We start from the raw sequence: 21,044 nt of genomic DNA on the forward strand, positions 1-21,044 counted from the left end.
TTTTTAACACGGTATCTTTCTTTGAGGCATGCTTATTTAAGGTACTTTTAAATACTATATATGGGCATTTCTCTTAATAAGTATTTAAATTTCAGTTCATTATGTTATGAGGAAAAGTTTCTTTTATAAGATCTAATCCTATTTATATTAAAGAAATAATGTTAATAAACACTTTCCATGTAATTAGACCCAATTGGATTTGCACTAGTTAAAAAGAGCTCAAAGTATCTGGAGAGTTAAATTAATAATGACAAACAAATTGAAAACTTAAAAAGAATAAAGGAGAAAAATGATTGAAGAAGGGAGTGAGTTGCAAAAATAGTATGAAGTAGAAGATGCCTAATGCATAAATAAATAAATCAAAGTGGATAAGAACTTGAAATTGATTAGTGAGAGGAGGAGAGAGTCATGTTATGTTGAAGGAAGCTAATAATAGAGTGAGGCAGTCATATATATGATGCCACCAAAGCTTTTGGTTGTGAGTGTGGGACAATCTGTTAACCCTTCATCCCCACTCTAATTTTGGTCACTTCCTTCTAAATTAGATTGCCTTCTCTCTCTATTCAGATTCACTTTCTAAACCTTGTTTGGCACAACACATATACACACACATATATATATTTAATTTATTTTTTTATGTATTTAATCAACAAATTGAATTGCTTTTAAATGATAGTTTATGATGTTATTTTCTTAAAAATTGACTTTTCTTCAATTACTTTGAGTCCAAGTTTACTGTTTCCGAAACACTACTCATTTTTATTGGCTCATTTAGATTTGATTTACACCATTTATCTTCTTACTTGATAGTGGAAAGATTATTTATATTCATACTTTATTTTTTAAAATAAAAACATTAAAATATGAGGCAATTTAAATGAAAAATAAACATGATATTTATCTCCTCCCTTCTATCAGATAAAAATACCAAATCCAGGATAAAATTTCTTTAAAAAAAAGGAGGAAAAAGAATAAATAATAAACCAAACAAGGAATAAAGTCTTAGATCAGATTTTCTAAAATTTGGAAACACCAACTTAGCTAAATTTAAGCACATAAGAAAAGGAAGGAAGGATTGAAATGAGAGGAGTGATTCACAGTAACTGTTTGTATTGGGTGGTATTTGACTCATGAATTGAATAGTTAATACACGCACAACACACAGACACAACCAATCTTATATATATAAATAACCATAACTAACCTCCCCACTACTCTGCCTCCCCTGCTTCTCCTTCGTCACCTCCTAAACCTTCTTCTTCTCTCTCCCCCCTTCTCTTTCTCTGTCTTCCTCTGTTTTCCTCTGTTTCTCTCTGCTCTGTCTCCGCCATGGAAGCACCAGAAGAAGTCATCTCTTTGGGCGCTAAAGACCAAACCCAGATCGTCAAAGGCAAAAGAACCAAAAGGGTAAGGCCACAATCTCCATTGCCCCTTTCCAACACCATCGCCAAAACGGAAGAAGATCAATTTCTGGGTGATGAAGAAAATACCAAGAACTCTGCCGCCACAACAACTTCTTCTGCAGAATTTGAAGAAGATCGTATTATTATTAACAATAGCAGCAGCAGCACAGAGGAAGAGGAGGACATGGCCAATTGCTTGATCCTTCTGGCTCAAGGCCAATCTCGGGATTCTCCGAAACCTGCCGAGGAAGACGGTAACATGACGGCGAAGACGATGAAGTCTAACACCAACAACAGTTATAATTATAACAGCAGTAGGAAATTCATGGAAGCAACCACCATGGGAGCTAACAAAGCAGGTTTTTACGTCTACGAATGTAAGACTTGCAATAAAACCTTCCCTTCTTTCCAAGCACTTGGAGGACACAGGGCAAGCCACAAGAAGCCCAAGACATCGCCTCCAATGGCCGCCATTGTAGACAGAGAGAAGAAGAAAGAACAAGACTTTATTCTACACAGGAACAATATTAATCATACCACAGTTTCTTTTCAGTTTCTGAATAGTGGGAGCAATCTTAATAACAAGAATAAGGTTCATGAGTGTTCTATCTGTGGGGCTGAGTTTGCTTCAGGTCAGGCTTTAGGTGGCCATATGAGAAGGCACAGGGCACCAATTGGGACAACAACGACCAACAATACAACGCCGTTGGCACTTAGCAATAACAATCCAGTGCGTTTGGAAGCAGATCAATACCATAATGAAGATCATCATCATCAACCCAGAAAGAAAAGGAACGTTTTGTCTTTGGATTTAGATCTTAATCTTCCAGCCCCAGAAGATGATCAGAGTGATTCACCATCTTTTGCCTTTGAATCCAAGAAACAGCAGCAGCAGCAACAGCAACAAGCAAGTCTGGTTTTTTCTTCTGCCCCTGCTTTGGTGGATTGTCATTACTGATATAAGAGGGAGAGAAAAAAAAAAAAAAAGCTCCATCCTTCTTTTCTTTTTTGCCCCTTCCCTTTTGTTGAAATATTAGAATTCAGATTCCATTCTACATGATCAGGAAGCAGGATTTGGTACAAGTTTAGAGATACTACAGTTTGTTTCTTTGTGATTCTTTACTATACAAAGTCATAAAATTTACAAGATTCTTTTTCTTGTCGTATCACAGTCAGTCAAAAGTTGTTATCTTTCTCTCCCATGACGCATTCCCAGTATGATCCTAGTCTATAAAGAGAGATATTATTCCTTCTTAGAAACTAGAAAATTTGTAAATGTATGACATTTTTTCTAATATAGAAGTTTCAAAATTAACTGTATTCTCAGGGTCTATTATATCCTCCTACAGAGTGAGCTAATCTAACAGATTCTTCTGATTCTATCTATGTATCAATCAAGTCAGATTCTTTACATTCATGAACGACACAAAAGAATGTGAATTCACAAATGATCTATATACTAGTTAGTTAAAGTTATTAAGTGAGTAGAAAATTTTGTTGGGTCTCTCTGAAAAGTGTAAAACAACACATGGAAAGTGCATGATGGGTATCATTTTTTAATTTTCATGGGGGCTTTTGGTTCCTTTTCAGTGCCAGAGAATGTGATGTATTATAACCTCAGAGAGAGAGAGAGAGAGAGAATGTGTTGGCTATTATGTATGCCAAAAGTCATTGTTGAAGCTTCATTGTTTCTTCCACAAGAAACTCTCTCTCTCTCTCTACTGTGATTGACGCATGAATCTTTTTATTGTTTCCTTCTTTTAACATTAAAAAGACATAAAATAAGGTGGTGTTTGAGAGACTTTTGTGTTTGTTCTTGCATGTTGTGCCTGTGTTGTCTGTTACTTAATTCCCCAGTCATTACACCTAAGCCATCCATGAAACGATCCACTTATTCATAATTCCTTAAGCCTTCTAATTGCTCCACTGGATTTACAGCTCATACCCATATGTGTGTGTGTGTGTGTAGAGAGACGGAGATCCATACACCATGTACATACAAGTCATATCAGAACAGATTTATAGTTTTTTATAGTTAAGACAGCAATTTTTCTACTGATATTAAACGGCTACATTAAATTATTTTGACATTTACTACGTGGATTTCATCAACGTTGAGTTGTGAGCATGAGTAAGTTTGCAATACCTACGTTGGCGAAGTGGTGTCACATCTTGTCTTTTTACATAATCACTCATTGTTACTCTATTACTACCTCAAGTCTTTAATATAAGAGCCACTTAACCAATTTAGATGGATTAAGGAAATTAGTTTAGTTAGTTGTTTATAACAAATATAAATTGATTTATGTAAAGTGCCTTTTTTTAATTATGATTATCATTAAATGAAAATCCCTTAATATGTATAATCAATAAAGATACTTCGAAAAATAAATTATAAATTTAGAAGATAAAATAAGTTGAAGTCTTATATTTAGAATTATATTCAACTCCTAACTAACTCTTATATTAATACTGAAAGTAGTATTTATTGATGTTATTACACCCTCTGATGTTTGTTATAAAGTGTTCTAACACCTCCCTTAATATAAACCTTTTTAGGTGGATCAATGCATAGCCATAAGCGAAAACAAGAAATAATTTGATTAAAATGAAACTAACTAAATTTAAACCAAATTCTAGTAAATATTTTATTTTGAAATTGATAGTGAAGAGCTCATGCAAATTGTGGTTGTATGAGTAAAGTGTGATTGGGAATTACTGATTTCAGTTTCTGTCTGAGGTTGAGTTGCAGCCACAATGATTTTGAGCATAATTAAAATCTTCGCATGTTGTGTGATTTAGATGTGAACGCTCAGGAAATATAATTATCACTATTATTACTAGAATGTGACACAAGTGCAATTATTATTCCACTCCAGTAACAATATCATTTTAAAATTAAATGAACAAACTGTTTTTTTTAAAAAAATAAAGAATTATTATCATTATTAGTGCTTATAATTTGACTAAATTTTGATTTTGTTCTTCAAATTTTAAATCGTTGATTTTAGTTCATATATTATAGTTTCATAATTTTTTAGTATGAGTTTAACGAGTGGTGCTTAAGTTTTAATGAATTTTGGTTTTAATTTTTATATTTAAACTCAAACCAAAAACTTATGAAACTAAAACCAACTATTTAAAATTACATAGACAAAAATCAAAATTAAATCAAACTATAAAGATTGATAATAATGTCAACCCAAAGTTAAAGCAACATAACCATAAACAAATACTCCTTCCAATTTTAAATTTAGGGATAATTCGTGATATGCGTTTTAATCTTAAATATAATAGTACTTAAGATCACTTTATTATATTCTAAATATATAATTATTTTTCAAAACAATCAAATTAATTGCACATACTGATGAGAGTTATATAAATGGAAATGGTTTTCAATTAGAAATTATTAAATGAGATATTTAAAAAAATTAACACAGATTTATTATAAATAATTATTTTAATTAATTTTCTTAATTTTTATAAATTAATTATATAAAAAGTGCTGAGGAATATTCCTTTGGAATGAGGTTTCCTTTCGGTGCGTGTTGTTGGGGGAATTGACACGGCACTTGGCCCACCCTAGCAGGGGACAATTGCACACAAGGCCCTATAATTTCACTCTTGAGTCCCTCATCTATAAGAAATTTGGTATGTACGTACCCGTGCGAAAATTCAGTTGCTTTTACATGACTATTCTTTAAAAAAATATAAGAAAAATTGGGGATAAATCCTACGTTACAAATTTAATTGATAAATAGTTCCTAAGATAATTAATTACACAAGAAAAGAGTAGTTACACATAAAAAAAAGTATGTTACACAAAAAAAAAAGATAGTTTGCACAAAACATTATTTAAGTATAAAGAATTAATTTACATATTGAGAAGATAACTTATACACAAGAGAATTTTATTTGTATAAAGAGAAATTGAGTTACACATCACACAAAGAAATATTATTACACAAGAAAAATAAATTACATACAAAAAACGTTAAGTTGCACACAATAGAAATAAATTACACAAAACCCTTAAATCCTCTTTATCAATTAATTTTTTAATGAGACATTTATTCCTAATTTCCTCGAAAACATATGTGCGCTTGTGACTGTGTGCATAATCACATCTCACATTGACTATAAAAGTAAATTTTGGAAAAAGTACAGAATCATAAGATATAATTTTTTGACCTTTAAATAATAGTAAGATATAATCAAGCTTTATGAAAAAATAATGATGTATCTTTTTTTTAAAAAAACTATTTCAGAACCAAATTCCATTTGAAACTATAACTTAAGTTTACTTAATAAATAACACTATATACTAAAATGAAAAATAATTTTTTAATGATTTGTACGAAGCAGGTATCAAGAGAATTTCATTACCATTATAAAGGAACTAATTAAATTTTTTTCATCGATAGACGTGACTAATTTTTTCTGGTAAAAAGGAGAATGATTTTAATATTTGGTACTTATGTATCGCTTTTAATATAAGTATTTCTTATATTGAGGTAATTTTTTTTATGTTGTTGTCCAATTTACTGACTATTTATACTTATTTTTTTAAAAAAAAATTACTTATACGAAGTACAGATTTTGCTCCCATAAAATTTTCTGGGTCCGCCACTGCTTATTACCGCCCGAAAATAACAACAAAACAGGTGATGATAAAATTCTTGAAAAATAAATCTCTCTTTAATTTAACTTTAACAGTATTTTTCACTAAGAAAAAGTGATATACTAGTAGTAATAATGCTATTATAAACTCTCCCTCTCTCTGCAGCAACATTTCTTACTTGTCATTGTCCATGGATCCCCCCCCCCATATTGGGGTTTTCCTATGTTAAAAATCTTATTTGTTATTTATTTTATTTACTTTTACTTCTCTTAGTTAACAATTGTTTAATTTTTCTTAAATCTGCTAATTTCCATGTTTACCAACAAGTGACATCAAAATTTTAAGATGTCTACCGTCACAAAGTTTCACATTGAGAAGTTTAATGACAACATTAGTTTTGTGATTGAATTCAGATTCAGGATGTTCTTACTCAAAATAGGTTGAAGAAAAATTTGCCTGGTAAAGAAAATAAGCCAATTACTATGGGTCCGTTTGGATTAATAATTGAAAAAATAACTTATTGTCAGTTTGATTTTTGAAAAAATTAGATTAGGTAAAAGTTAAATTGGGTGATGTGAATTGTGTTTGAATTGAATTTTATAAAAAATTAGCTTGTAAAAGTTAGATTGAGTAAAAAGTTATTTGGATTATGATTGAATAAAAATAAGTTTAGTTTTTATAATTACCAAAATAGGTATGAGTTTTATTAGATCATGAAAAATAATAAAGAAATGAATTTACATAATATAATAAATTTAAATTAGTAAGTTTAGCTAGTAAAATTCTCCAGATGAGGATGAGTTTTATTAAATAATGATTAAGAAAGTAAATCTAGATAATACAATGAATTTAAATTATTTTAATGATAAAAATGAGCATGAAAGCCTTTCAAATAATGAGAGAACGAGAGAGAATAAAGTAAGTGAAAGAGTGAGAAAATCTGACACTGTGTAATAATTGTTTCTACTGAGGAGTTATTCTGGATAAGTCACTTTGAGGAGTTCATCAATTCATGCGATTCAATCCTCCTTTTGAGCCATAAATGAGATGGCCCAAAAGTTCCACCAAACACCCACAAAATTTATAATCATGCTTATGACATCAAGAAGCCACTTTTGGGCTTCAAAACGCAAGTTAAACACACCCTATTTCTCATGAATAGTGGGAGCGTTAGATGAAAAGGCTCTTTTGCAATTTTTTTTATATGTTTAGATGAGTTGGATCTCAAGATTCACTTGGAGTAAAGCATGTTTCCAAATTTAGAGAGTGCTTATAAATCGCCTACCAATATAATTCTCATATCAACAACGTGATTCAAATTCACAAACAGACTTTTTATCAACTAAATCAACTTTTATTGGTGCTCTTTTTGCAATTAATCCAACAAGAGTTTACCAGAAGTAGTCAATGAAACCATGCTTGTTGCATTATAGTTGACGTTGGACTCTCAATATATGAGTAGAAGTCTTGCAATCAAGTTTCGAAGACGTTTAGTTTAGTTCATTTTAAATAAATTGTATTAAAAAAAAATATGAGATGAGTTTTGTTTCATAAAGCACAAAAACAATTATTTCGGGGACTCCCAAAACACATACAGAGTTATACACCATTATTTATAACATTGAAGGTAATCCTATTTGATTTCTTCTGGATGGTTTGAATTTGATTATAATGGAATTTAGAAAATATTGATGTTAGAATTGAATATCAGGATAAGGTTTCGTTAGTTGTCTCATTCCTTCTCTCTTACAAACATTTGAATATGGAAATTCAGACGCCTTAGCTTTTGAAGATGTAAAGCCTAATTGATTTTTCGAAGAAAAATTTGATCCTGAAACCCATTCTACGAGTAAGAGTTTAAAGCTGAGGAGAAGTCAGGAAGAGGAAAGTACCAAGAAATCTAGATCTAAGTCTAAGACATAAATCCAACAACAAAACCTTGCCATAACGATAGGTTTAATTGTTACAAGTTCTTGCAAGGTTATAAGTACTCTGAGGACCATAAAGATTATCATTCATATATTTAAAAATTTTTGACCAAAAGACTATTTTTTTAATCATGATCACCCACAATCACAGTATCACACTCAGAAATAAAAAGGAACAAATAACATTTTAATGTGATCAATGTGTAGTAGTGCAATTCTGAAACCGGATTTAGACCTTTCTATGGATCAGGATATTGGACTTGGCTGGATAAAATCATATTCTTGGGGTTAGAAACTCTAGAATGACCATTTTGTGGCCATCATGGTATCATCTCTGAGCACAGATATAAAACTTTTCTTTGCACTGCAAAAAAATCAACAGGAAAAAAAGAGAAACACTCTATCAGAGCACAGATGTATCTGAATCTCCACTATTGTTCTTTCCAAAGGGCTCAGAATCACAAGGCTTAAGTTGCTGGCCAATATAGAGGAAGCAGGGCGGTGATCATGGCAACAAGAGGCCTATTAATTAACAAACAAGAAAGAATAGTACATGTTAGATTGCAAAGCACTATATATGATATAACCGATACTTAAATTTACTCAGTATTAACTCGGTTGTAACATAATTCTTAAACTTTGACTCAATATAACTCAATCCTTATAGTTTTGATTTAGTTGAAACATGATCCCCGAACTTTTCATTACAATTCAGTTCCTGTAGTTTTAATCATTCAAAATTTTAGCTCTAAGCTTCATAAAATATACTATTTTGTTTTCTAAAATATAGACTAATTTTTTGATGGACAAAAAGATTAATTTTTCTCAAAGTTATGTGAATACCATGTCATATCTGGGGGGACCCCTGTCCTGGAATTAGAGGGTGATGGTGCAGGTGGCCCTGAGGGAGAAGGGCTTGGTGCATCAGGTTGATACTTTCCTGTATTTGTTCATACTCATCAACATCTCAATCATATAACTTCATTTACGTTTAAAATTACTCAGGTTTCATTATTTAACACAGAACTGACCACATAAGAGGAGGTTCTCTGGAGGCGGGTCCTCTTTGCTAGGGTTGGGATCAGGATCATAGACCCTCACATAGAACTCTTGGCCCAAATACCAACTTCTGAGTTTCTGTGATCTCAAATTCCACATTCCTGGGCTATCGAGGTATGCATACACAGCACTCCATCCTCTAGGGAACACTTGCACTGTGGAGCGTGACACTGGATCATAAAGATTGTATTTTGATCTCAATTCTGGCTTCCATTTTCCCTCACCAAACCTAAACATAAACATCAAGTTCCAATTTCTTAGTTTTATATAGTAGTAAAATAGAAAATGATCAGCCACACTCACCCAACAACAAAGAAATTGAATCCATCCAAATGCCAGTATCTATAGTCTCCAGTTCATTTTTGAACACAACCTCCAGCCACCCTTTATGCAATCCACTTGCTACAAATACTCCGCGAACTATTTTATCATTTGAAGAGTTCGTGGGATATTCATCAAGATCATATACTCCAGTTCCATTGCTGAAGTGGTCAGCTAACTTTAATGGGGTATCTGGGGTCAAGTATGACACATTGTTTACAGTGTAGTGCAAAGAGCCATTGATATCAGATGTTGATGCCTTCAGAATGAAGGTTTGAGATATCGTCACATTTGTTACATTGAAGGTTCCTTGAGGATTAGGCCTTGCGGCTCCTGCAGTTAGGTTCCACCTTCAATACAAAAACGGATCCACACTGTAAATTTTAACACAACCATGAACCAAAGATCAATGGAAGTTACTTCTAACTTCCCAAAACTGTTTGGAAGCATTGTTTTTACCATATGATAGTATGGGACATACTCTTTTTACCTTGAAGGTTATTGATATGCATAGCCAAACAAGAAGAAATAGAGTGAACAAATATATTGATAAGCAGTGGCGAGCATTTACCTAATAGATTTAGCTTGGTTGATTGAGAATTGAAGATCAAATGGGTCAGGACCAGTGGGGAGAGAACCCTTAGCAGGAGTGGTTGAATTCTCATAGTGAAGAACAGCTATGCCAACAAGACTGGTTATATCTGAGGTATTATGCAGTTTGGGAGAAGCCACCATATAGTAATCACTAACACTTTGGTTTGCTGTGACAAGAACAGAATAAGACTGCCCCACATGAACATCAAGAGAATCCAACTCCATCTGACTCACATATGATCCTTCAGTTTCAACCACAACCATAGTGTGATTTTGAATCCTGAAGTTGAAGCTCCATTTTGTACCCACATTTGATATCCTGAGCAAATATGTTTTTCCTGTGCCACATGGAGATAGAGAACAACAGAAGTGATTATGTATATATCCCACAAGATCATGGTAGAGGATTTATAACAGTGTTTTTATGTTTTTAACCTTGTGTAACATTGAAGGACTCATGAGGTAATGAAAGATTGTTCAAATATGGTGGCTTGCCGTTTATTAGCATCCATTCAGGAGTAGCATCCTGATTGGACCTAGCATCCTGCAGTAGATTATATGATTTATCAGAAGGTTAGGTAAATGAATAGGTTGATAAAAGCTAAGAAATGAACATGGAAAAACACTTTAAAGTGAGATATTCTATTGAGATGGTTACTTTATAGTTAGTTTGGAGCCAGTCACCAATCAGAAGATCATATTCTGCTTCTGGTTTAGCAAAGGGAACCGGGATCACAGGGCGACTATTGACTCGAATAGGACCAAATCCTCCCCCAGCTTTAAGGAAATTGATGGAAGGGAAGTAGGAGAAAGTTCCAATTTGGTCTTTGGTTTGGAAGACATAAGTCCAGTTGGTACCAGGTTGAATGGGACAGTTTGTGCCTGAAACCCCATCTTGCCATGAATTCAACCTTTGTTGAATCCCATTCCTGCACCAGATAATTCAAATCTTGCTTCAATAACGCACATTCTCTTATTCCAATGCATCACTATCAAAAGCACTACTACATAATTTGTCATATTTAACACTTAATACTGAAAAAATGCAAAGTGAATGAATGCAGAAACCTCCCAAGCCAGATCTGTAACCCTATTACTTGATGAGTTTTGTTGTAAAGCCTTCAAATATGTTACCCCATGTTTGACAATTAAAAAACCATCAGTGCAGACTCAAAAAAAAAAAAACAGACCTTTTAACCCTCAAATATGGACTGCTATGTAATAGTGAAGGTACTGAATTTATTGACGCACAGAGACAGAAAAAATATACCATGTAAATAGCAAGGGTTCATCCAAATCATTGAAAACATTGATGTGGACCATATCATTTGTGCTAGCATTGATAAGAGGACCAGGGAACATGCCATTGATAGTTATAACCTGCAAAAACACAGAACCATTATTATCATTCACATATATATGAACCATCACAAGAAATTAATCGACAATATATAGAATCAGAGGCTAAAATCAGTTAATCATTACAGGTTGATCTGCAGAGACCGGCTTGATGCCTGAATCAGAGGTAACGTGCCATTCAAGGAATAACTCTGCACTGTTAACTACTGTCACAAATACTGTAATTAGCATCATAATACTACACCTAACAGGCTCCATGGGAGCCATTGATCAGCTTTTGAGATTTAGCTATGTTGATTAAGTACAGTGTGGAAGGCTATATATATGGATAGATAGATATAGCGATATAGGTTTGGGAGATCAAGAGAGAGGAAGAAAGTGGGGTAGTCTGGGATTCAAGTAGTACAAAAGCCGGCGGAGCCTAGGACTTGAAATTTGTTTCCTTGTAATTTTCCCGTGAGATGTTTTCTGATTTGTTTTGGTTGATGTTGATACAGCTTGTTTGATATTTGAAATGCTTCTTTTATGGACGAAATAACAAGTCTAATTTTCTCTCTCAAAGAAGTGATTCCCATAAGATTTTAGCATTTTAGTATCTTTACTTAAAAATGTGTTTAACGGATGGTTATTCCCCTTATTTGAATTTACTTCTCTTTAGTTAGTTATTCATGCATTTTTATAATAAAATAAAAAAAATTAAATTGAATTTAAACCCTAACTATTTAAACACTAATAATTTTTATGTAATATAATCAAATCCATGGATTCACTCAATCATAAAATGGATTTGATTGACTCTCAAATGGCCTATTTAAAAATTCATCACACTTGTTAATTACATATTCTTGGATTATATTTGCTAAAAATCATTTAAACCCATATCTATGAATGTTGTTAGTAACCTATATCCATATCCTTCTCCAGTCCTAAATATAAGACTCCTTTTGTAGTGTAATTTACACTGCAAAAAGGGTCTTATTATTGTAATATAATTTATTTATTTTTATGGTATAAAATTAATATATATACATATATAATATGTAATATAATTGGTATTTATCCGATCATGATTTTTTTTTACCAGCTTTTTTTTTTTTTTGACCAGCTATCCGATCATGATTTAGTTACATATGTCAATATTCGAAATAATATAGTGATTGCATGACTTGTACTTGTTAGGTGTGCTATTCATGCCTTCATCTCAAGTATATCTATAATACCTATTGAGCAATTAATATATCAATATATATATATATAAATTAGTGTGTCAATTAATATTCAATGTATAGGATTAAATTGATAGTAAAATACTATTTATTCATAAATATTGAACAATGCAATTTATTTCTCAAACTCTAAAATAGTCAGTCTATCGATGTACTTTGGTCAAAATAATTAATCTAGTTTCAACTATTTCTGGATTAAACTGCGGATCTTAAAATTTATTTATTTCCCAAAATGAAAATAACACTAGTAATCAACTTTTTGGTACTACCAGAATATAAACAACTACCTTCCTTTACTACTATATTTTCTATTCATTAAAAAATTGGCAAATAATTGTCATAACATCCCAGCGTGCAAGTAATGATGGGTTGTAATTTTTTTTATTGATTAATCATTTCTTTAATAAAATGGTTTGACATCGACGTTGACAGACCAGAAAATGCTTGCATCATACACCCATACACGTTTACAGATTATGCATGAATTAATTTAATTTTTAGGGGAAAAAAAGTTAATTTACAGTATAATGATTGTTACTCATTCCTCAAGTTCATCTTTATCAGCGTCCCAAAGTTTGTTATTGACAAATAAAAGAACATATTCATAGCAAGCTAAACTAAAATTGAGAATAATTTTTTGAATTAAAGGGATAGGCACTAATTACTTAAAGTTACAAGTAAAATTGAATTTGCAATCTTCCACAAAAAGAAAGTATCAATGCCATTAAGCTACAAGACTTTTAACGAGAATGATTTAATTTATTCAATGCCCTTGGTATTTAACATTACACAAGTCTGAGCCCAAGAAAAAAAAAAAAAAAAAAGGAAACACAGAGATCTTTAGCACCACATTTTCTTCCTATTTTTCCCTTCATCCAAACCAAGCTTAAAGGTTGGACTTTATGAGTTTCATCAGGAGGGGAAAAAAAAAAAAGGATAGAAGATCCTTGGTTTTTATCATACAAATAAAATCGTTTCAATCTGCATATACTAGTATATTACTATGTTCAAACCTTGAGCGACGAAGAAGGATTCAGAAGCTTTTGACAAAGGATGTCCATAAGGTCCTTTTCCTTTAATCAAAATAATACCACCATCGGTTCTTAATATAAGACCTAGTTGACTAATTTGGAGAGATTAAGAAAATTAGTTAAGTTAGTTATTTATAATAAATTAGTGTTATCTTTCCTAGAATACTCTTATTAACATGTAACTACTAAAAGGATTATTTTGAGAAAAAATGGATGACAAAGTAGATTGCGGTATTATATTTGTAACTAAATTAAAAGTCAAATTAGCTTTTATATTAAAAACAAGATGAACTATCAAGAGTTGCATAAACCCCATTTGTTTGGTCCATGACATAGACCTAATAATCTCGTGAAATCATATATAGTTTTGTCAAGAGGACTCAATTTTAGACTAATCATTAATGCCGGTTACCTTGTCAAAAAAACCAGTCAGCACTAAGAAGATCAAGTGATGACATCTGAGATTGTTGATACAAATGGGTCTGGATCCTTCTGCAGCCTTTTGAAAGAAAAAGAAGCTGACCATCTGATCCTTGGTCTCAGACAAACAAGTCTACCTAGTACCGGCAAAGATGTGGCAGTTTGTCCCAGAAACTCCATCTTGCCATGAATTGAGCTTTTGTTGTCTGCCTTGCCTGCATCATTACCACAAGTATTTCATATTTTTTGTTAATTCTATCAAATCATCATGTGTACTTGGTGATCTAAATTGTTGAAGACATTGACATGGACAAAATCGATGGTTGTGATATTTAATAAGAAGGCCCAGTGCGCAAGACTCCTGCCAGGTGAGATCTAAGGAGAAACAGATGTACGCAGGCTTACACTCGCAAGCGAAGAGGTTGTTTCTAGAATTTAAACCGTGACCTCCAAATCACTACTCCAAGTTAACTCTCTTGTGACATTAATAAGAGGAGTGGGGAAAATTTCATTGATGGCAATGACATGGGCAACAAAACAATGATCCCTCAATAGATTGATTAGCAAGCAGAATTGCAACCAAAGGATGAAAAGAAACCCTACAACCATTAACGTAGAGGTTATTACAAGCTGCATCACAGTCAAAGGTCTGATCTTTCTGTCAAGGGTCACATGCCATTCTAAAAAACATCAGTGGCGGCTGACACAGCAACAGAGTACTTCGACTAATTTTCCATAGGTGAAGAGGCCACTGCAATAGACATTAAATGGGCAAAACAGGCACTGTTTTTATAGCAGGCAATGTTCTAAGTTGGTTAAATTTCCTAAAAAAGTAAGCAAAATAAAAATAAGAAAAGCCATAGGTCAAACTTTATATCATGTGATGAATGATACAGACCTTCCCCCCCCCCCTTCTTGGACTGAAGAATGGTACAGACTTTGATTCAGAAGTTTATACCATTAACATGAATAATCTTATTATGAAGTTTTAAGAAGGTGAAATTAAAATCAAACTTGTATTTTAATTAAACTTAGTATGTTGATAAGTCGTCTAGGTGGCAAACAAAAGTGCCTTTTGTTGTTGCATTGTGATTGTGATGTGCAGTGCTGTTATCACACGAGAAAAGACAACCTTAATGGATTCATCAACAACAACGATGTCAAAACCGAAGTTTGAAGTAATAAGATGGCTGAAAATATTACAGACTACTCTTCCTCTGCTCAAAACAAAGAAAACAAAAATACAAGATGAAACTAAAGTAAAAGGTGTCCTTGGGATTTTTAACATCGTTTACCCGGTAATTGAGTTTGTTTTCGAATGACGTGACAATATACAATTTGATCAGTTATCGCCGAAAGAATTAATCAGTAAGTATGGTGAAGACTAAATTAATTGATTCTTTTGTATTTATATATCAAACAAATGAAAAATATATATGATGGTACACAAATTCACATCCCACCTTTCTATCCATTATCTTGTTCTTTATTTATATCCATCTAAACATACTATTGATACACATGGTATGTGAAAAAGTTCTTTGGAAAAAAGAAAGAAAGAAAGTTTTCTCATTCTCATTCCCCATTATATACCAAACTGTCAATTCACCTCTGAAAATATAAAGAATATGGCTTAAGCCAAAAACATGATCATAAAACAACACAAGTTCTCAATGCAAATTTACCATTTGAAAGACATATATAAGTAGAGCTCTTCCAAAGAAACCTAAAATAAACCACTATGATAGGACTAAAGTAGTGCTCTTCAACTTATCTTTTACCATGCTTCTAATTAGCTTTAACTAATGATCAAATCATTAAAACATTCAAAAACAAAGCCATATAATTCTTCTGAATTCCCCACCACAGTACAATAGATAAAAGGAACGCATAAATGTCTGCTGCTATTGACTTGACCAACAGAAAATGAATTGATAGTGTAATAAGCTTAAGTATCAATTTATAGTGCCCATACGAATTGAGGTTCAAAAAATACAAACATATAAATACAAATTCATCACTCACCCAAAATAGAAACCAAAAAATAAAAGTAAAAACGTATATTTCTCTGACTTATCCTGACAAGACAGATCCAATACTTACTTTCACACATTTAAAATGGATATAAGACATATTTACATATCATGTACTTGACATTTTCCCAAAGCTAAAGCACATGTTATGATCATCTAAACAACCAGACTGGCTGAGAATAAAAGAGTAGATAACCCATCTGGACCAGCTGCTTGAGTAATTTATGACACCAGGCTTGAATAAATATCAAAAGGATAATAATCTTGTGGACTATTCGGTCGTGTAATAAAATTCTTCCTGTTGCTAGTAACAAAATCTGCTGAGATATAGTATCTCTAGTGTGGAATCTAATGTATCTTCTTGTTGCAGCATATTTACTCTAAACAACAGCCTCCACCTCGATGCATCATCTCATATGCGTGCTTTTGCTTCTGTTTCTTCACTAGTACAGACCCTTTTTCACGTAAACTCGGTACCTCTAACATCTGTAAATCAATAGTTGATCAAAGAGCAGAAGCAATTAATAAGTTGCAACCCGTGCAGTTTAATGCCACACCAACTAGCTCTCATCGCATCAACATTAGGTCCCCAAAAGAAAGCAGCTCAATTATCATTAATCACACATCCTATGCTTAAGCAAGGACAACAGGGAAAAAATTGAACTGAGATTTTAATAGCTACTCAAGCTCAATTCAGTTCCGGTCATAACTATTTGTTATACATTAGTAATTCCAGCATCCCTAGTCTATTTGACAAAGAGACTGTAAGGCAACAAGTTGATTGTTTTCATTGAGTAACTTACTAGGTTTTGGAGGTTAAAATTATATAGACCTAATAATCTCAAGGCTTAGTTCTTAGTTAAGTCTAAAAACAAAGAATTATGCACTTTGTTTAAACATCCAGCTCAAACATCAAAGCAATTAAATCGACTGAGAGATGCAAGTAATGTGTTTAATATCCACTATGATCCAATTTGAACAAATCCAAGACTCAACACTACAATTACAAAGTAGCTTGAGAATTCAGTCATTCACCATTGCAGTTCATACCACTTACAATAGAAAAAGGGAAAGTAAAAACATTTCTTCCATCCACAAGCAACACAAATTAAAAATCACCAAGGTAAGGCAGAGGACCCAGGAAATAATAGGAAAAAGAAAGTTATAACAAAATCATATACCTTCAAGGAGAGATCATCAAAGCATTGCTGAACATTTTCTCTAGTTTTAGCACTACACTCTACGAACAAGCATCTATGTTTCTGTGCAAGAGCCATACCCTCTTCCTTGGTTACAACTCTTTCGCTATCCTGGAGGTCAAAAATGACTATGGTCAAAATTAACGAGAACAAAAAATTGCAATTTATGGATATCATGGCAAATTAAAATTCTAGGTCAGAGAGAAATTATTGGTTTACATCATTTAATATAAAATTTACCTTATCCACCTTATTCCCAACTAGAACTTTGATGCACTCAGAATTAGTGCTGTAGAGTTCAACTTCTTTCGCCCATAAGTCCTCCAAGTTTTTAAATGTTTCGCGCCGTGTCACATCATAGACTGGATTTGAAATTTGAAGAGGATAGCTGTTAGATTTCAAGATAATAATCAGGGAATAATGAAAAGCAAAATAAGTGGGGGGGGGGGGAAAAAAACTATCTCGAAGTATACCCCTTCCTGTAAAAATTCCAAATACATTACTGCAAGTGCTCCAAGTAGACCGGTGCCATAATAAGTAATTTTAAATATTGACATTTTGAACACAACACAAACATTTAAAGAACTCTTATCCTCTTTTGCAATGGCACTATTCACCCTAAAGTCTAAGCGTCTGTTTCAGATTGACCGCAGAAATTCCTATATTCGGAAGTAAATCAGAACGTGAAAAGGATTTTAATGGGGAAAGAATATGAAAAAGTCAAGACCCTAACCCTTTTCTGCATTGTAGTGATAATGTGAGGAGAAGAAAAACTATTTAAAAATAAACGATCTGTAGTTAATTCACCTCTAGGAAAATGTGGTTTCTAAGCTGGTAATGCAAGTAGTAATGTAGTGGCATAGCATAAAGATGATAAAAATAAGACCAAATTTGTGTTTAATCAGAAGAGCATATACATGCATATTTCCAGGGTCTCAGTTTATGGTATGCTAAGGAAAACTATAATGGATGAAAATTTCAAACAATACAAAATGCTAAGAAAGAAGCTTGCCACAAACTTTCATCTTTATACAGTGCCCCCTGCATTCGATAGCATTTGTCTAACATTATATCCAACCATTTAATGAGTTGTTGATGTATTCACATTTATAAATAGTACAACATAAATATCAATTTTAATTTAAATGATGAAATATCAAGTTGAAAACATAGACCACCATCATCTTTCATTCAAAGTTTCAAACATGTGTAACAGATTGTACTCATTGCAATTCATCTTCATATGATATATATATATATATATATATATATATATAAAATTAATTAAACGCGTACTAAAAAGCATCTAAATTCAGTTTTTCAATATCTTTAGCATACCAAGAATGACTCCATGCGCACCTCTGTAGTAAGAGCTTATCACTGTTCCAAACCTCTCCTGGCCCGCTGCAACACATTCAAATTATATTAACAAATGGCACCAAATAACTGGTGACAGGTTTCATGTGATAAGAAATTCGATTGGGAATAAATAAATAGTAGTCAACCATATAAGCCCAGAGATATCGCAGGAATGAGACAAAGAAGTTCATCAGGTCAATTCAATACAGAATCTAGCCCACAACCTCCTTCACTGGTGGAGACTAAAGATTAGGCCAAAGAATTATGGAAGGAGAACAAGTTCTTAGTGCTAAGGTGACAGCAAGTGTTTATACACATTGTTTTCAGTTAGATTTGCTATGATAGAGTAAAAAATTAATTACCAAATTGATTTTGTAAAATTATCTTATAAATATGAACACCCAACCTTGTCTATTTTGTCTTATAAAAAGGAGCAGAAGGGGCATATTTTTTTTACGAGGGAATTATCATGTCTTTCTCTAAGTAAGCCAGGAGATCATTTTCAGCATTCAGTTATTGGCAAATTAATAAAAATCACAAAGCTACAAGAATGGCTCATTGATAATATTGTCATATATATGTAGAAAATCAGTTACCTGTGTCCCAAATAGTAAGTTTCAATCTTTTGCCACTAATTGTAAGGAGCTTGATCTTGAAGTCCACGCCTGCAAATAATTTAAGAATATTGGCATCTTTGGATGTAAACAAAAATATGAATTAATCAAATAAAAAGCAAGATTTCAAGGTCCTCATCAGCAACAAAATTATGATACACTATTCGTCTCAAGTGAGACACTCAAAAAATAAATAAATAAATAAATAAAAAGGTGCGGAGCAGGGAAATGAGAAACTTTGTGTGATCATGCTGCAATTTGGTTAATATGGATCAGAACTTTTGTACATGGCTTCTATAATTTGCAATAAATGTTGAAGCATTCATCTTTAAAATCGCCAAGTGTTTTACATTATATCCGCACAGTGCAGTTCAAATGATGCATAAGAAGCTTAAATTAGCTCCCTAGACTTGAACCAAGCTTGTAACAAACACATACAAAATAACAATTCAGAATAATCGAAACCGTAGAGTGGGAGTAAAGACTGTAAAGTGGAGGCTGACTTGGTGAACAATTCTATAAGAATCCATGTCTAAACAAACTTCATCGCACAACAAGTGAGGAATTTTCAATAGAGGAACCTCTGAATTCTGGAAGAAACAATGCAAACTTTGAGCCTTTTTTAGATTTCCAATTTCGATATTGAAAACTCCATAACCCAGAGTTTGATATTCAATCCAAAAATTGATGGACAATCGTATCCTATATGACGTAACTAATACAAGAACCATCATGTTCTATTCACACACGTCATATGAAGAAGATATCATATTAACATCCTGCAAGTTTCCAATTCCAGAAACAGATTCTTCCCCAATAAACATTTGCAAATAACTGTTGCTCAAATCAGAAGACCATGATAAGGTAAAACTGATGAAACTAAAGAGTGAGAGAATCATTAATCAATTTAAGTACCAATTGTGGGTGAGAGGTCCTGAACAGACTTAGAGATGAAGCTGAGAAGAAGACTGCTCTTGCCAACCCCAGAATCGCCAATCAACAACACTTTAAAGGAGTAATCAAGACTGCTATTTCCCACTTTCGAGCCAGAACCCATCTTTGTGAAAGAGCTTTTAGAAAGTGTTGCAGTAATCATTCCACCATGATTAGTATGCTCAGCAAGAAGAAAAGGGCAGAGAGGAGAAGAGAGAATAGAGGGAGGAAGGAGGAAAATGGAAGAGAATGACACAAGAAGAAGGTGACGAGGTGTAGGTGTGTTTCGTTGAAGGAAAATTACAAGAGGGAGGACAAATGTCCTCTTTCCTTGGAAGGCTTGAAGCGGTGAGGCGCTCTTGTGGTTGACCTTCACGCGCCTTCACTTTCACACTGTTGTGCCGGATCTTCCTTATTAATTATTTTGTCTCTTTCTTAATCAATCAATTCATCCTTTCAATATTTAATTTAAATATTAAATAAAGTTTACAAATGCCACTTTGTCCATAAAAATCTTTTTTTAAAATGATTAATACATTTATGATCATGAAAGATAAAATTTATGACAATATAATTCTTTCACAGAGTACAACAAAATAAAAATAATGAATGATCCAAGCCATTGCTTTATACTCCTCTTCTACTATTTATAAGACAGAAAAAGAAGATTTTTTTAATTTTATCTATAAGGTATTGAGAAAAAAAAATTTATATGGATGTACAATTTTACTCATCATTTATTATTGTATTGATTTTGTTTACATGAAGTACAATGTATATTAAATAGAAATAAAATTAAAAAGTTGTTGAATTTTAAATAAATTAATAAAATTTAAGATTTTTTTAATTTGTGTGAAATATATTAAAAATAACTTATAAATATGACCCAAAGAATATAATATATTGTACATATCTGGCAATATATATATATATATATATGT

The 21,044-nt window shown here is 32.5% G+C and overlaps 1 protein-coding gene and 2 pseudogenes across 2 annotated transcripts; 1 reads left to right on the plus strand and 2 right to left on the minus strand.

Moving 5' to 3' along the window:
- Positions 1-1,329: 1,329 nt before the first annotated feature.
- Positions 1,330-2,361, plus strand: LOC114736671 (zinc finger protein ZAT5-like; annotated as a pseudogene).
- A 5,891-nt stretch (positions 2,362-8,252) lies between these two features.
- Positions 8,253-11,555, minus strand: LOC114736674 (monocopper oxidase-like protein SKU5; annotated as a pseudogene).
- Positions 11,556-15,913: 4,358 nt separating this feature from the next.
- On the minus strand, positions 15,914-20,385 carry LOC114736680 (ras-related protein RABC2a-like). Of its 2 annotated transcripts, none has more exons than XM_028924546.1 (6): positions 20,086-20,385; positions 19,153-19,221; positions 18,557-18,601; positions 17,438-17,559; positions 17,180-17,308; positions 15,914-16,484 (listed from the first exon to the last, which is right to left on the minus strand). In XM_028924546.1, the coding sequence occupies exons 1-6, from the start codon at positions 20,264-20,266 to the stop codon at positions 16,374-16,376; spliced, it is 657 nt and encodes a 218-aa protein (XP_028780379.1). In that variant the 5' UTR covers positions 20,267-20,385; the 3' UTR covers positions 15,914-16,373. The 2 variants fall into 2 exon arrangements, with proteins under 2 accessions (XP_028780379.1, XP_028780378.1); XM_028924545.1 differs by having other exon boundaries at positions 18,536-18,601; positions 20,086-20,382.
- Between the last annotated feature and the right edge of the window lie 659 nt (positions 20,386-21,044).

Source organism: Neltuma alba, unplaced genomic scaffold (assembly GCF_004799145.2).
Source record: "Neltuma alba isolate B1F8T4 unplaced genomic scaffold, ASM479914v2 tig00013357_pilon, whole genome shotgun sequence".
Taxonomy (NCBI): domain Eukaryota; kingdom Viridiplantae; phylum Streptophyta; class Magnoliopsida; order Fabales; family Fabaceae; genus Neltuma; species Neltuma alba.

Coding starts and splice junctions, on each gene's coding strand:
- LOC114736680 (XM_028924545.1), bottom strand. CDS start 20,266: ATGATTACTGCAACACTTTCTAAAAGCTCTTTCACAAAGATGGGTTCT. Junction 17,560..18,535: donor TGCGCATGGAGTCATTCTTG/GTATGCTAAAGA, acceptor TTTCAAATCCAG/TCTATGATGTGACACGGCGC. Junction 17,309..17,437: donor TTGGGAATAAGGTGGATAAG/GTAAATTTTATA, acceptor TTTGACCTCCAG/GATAGCGAAAGAGTTGTAAC.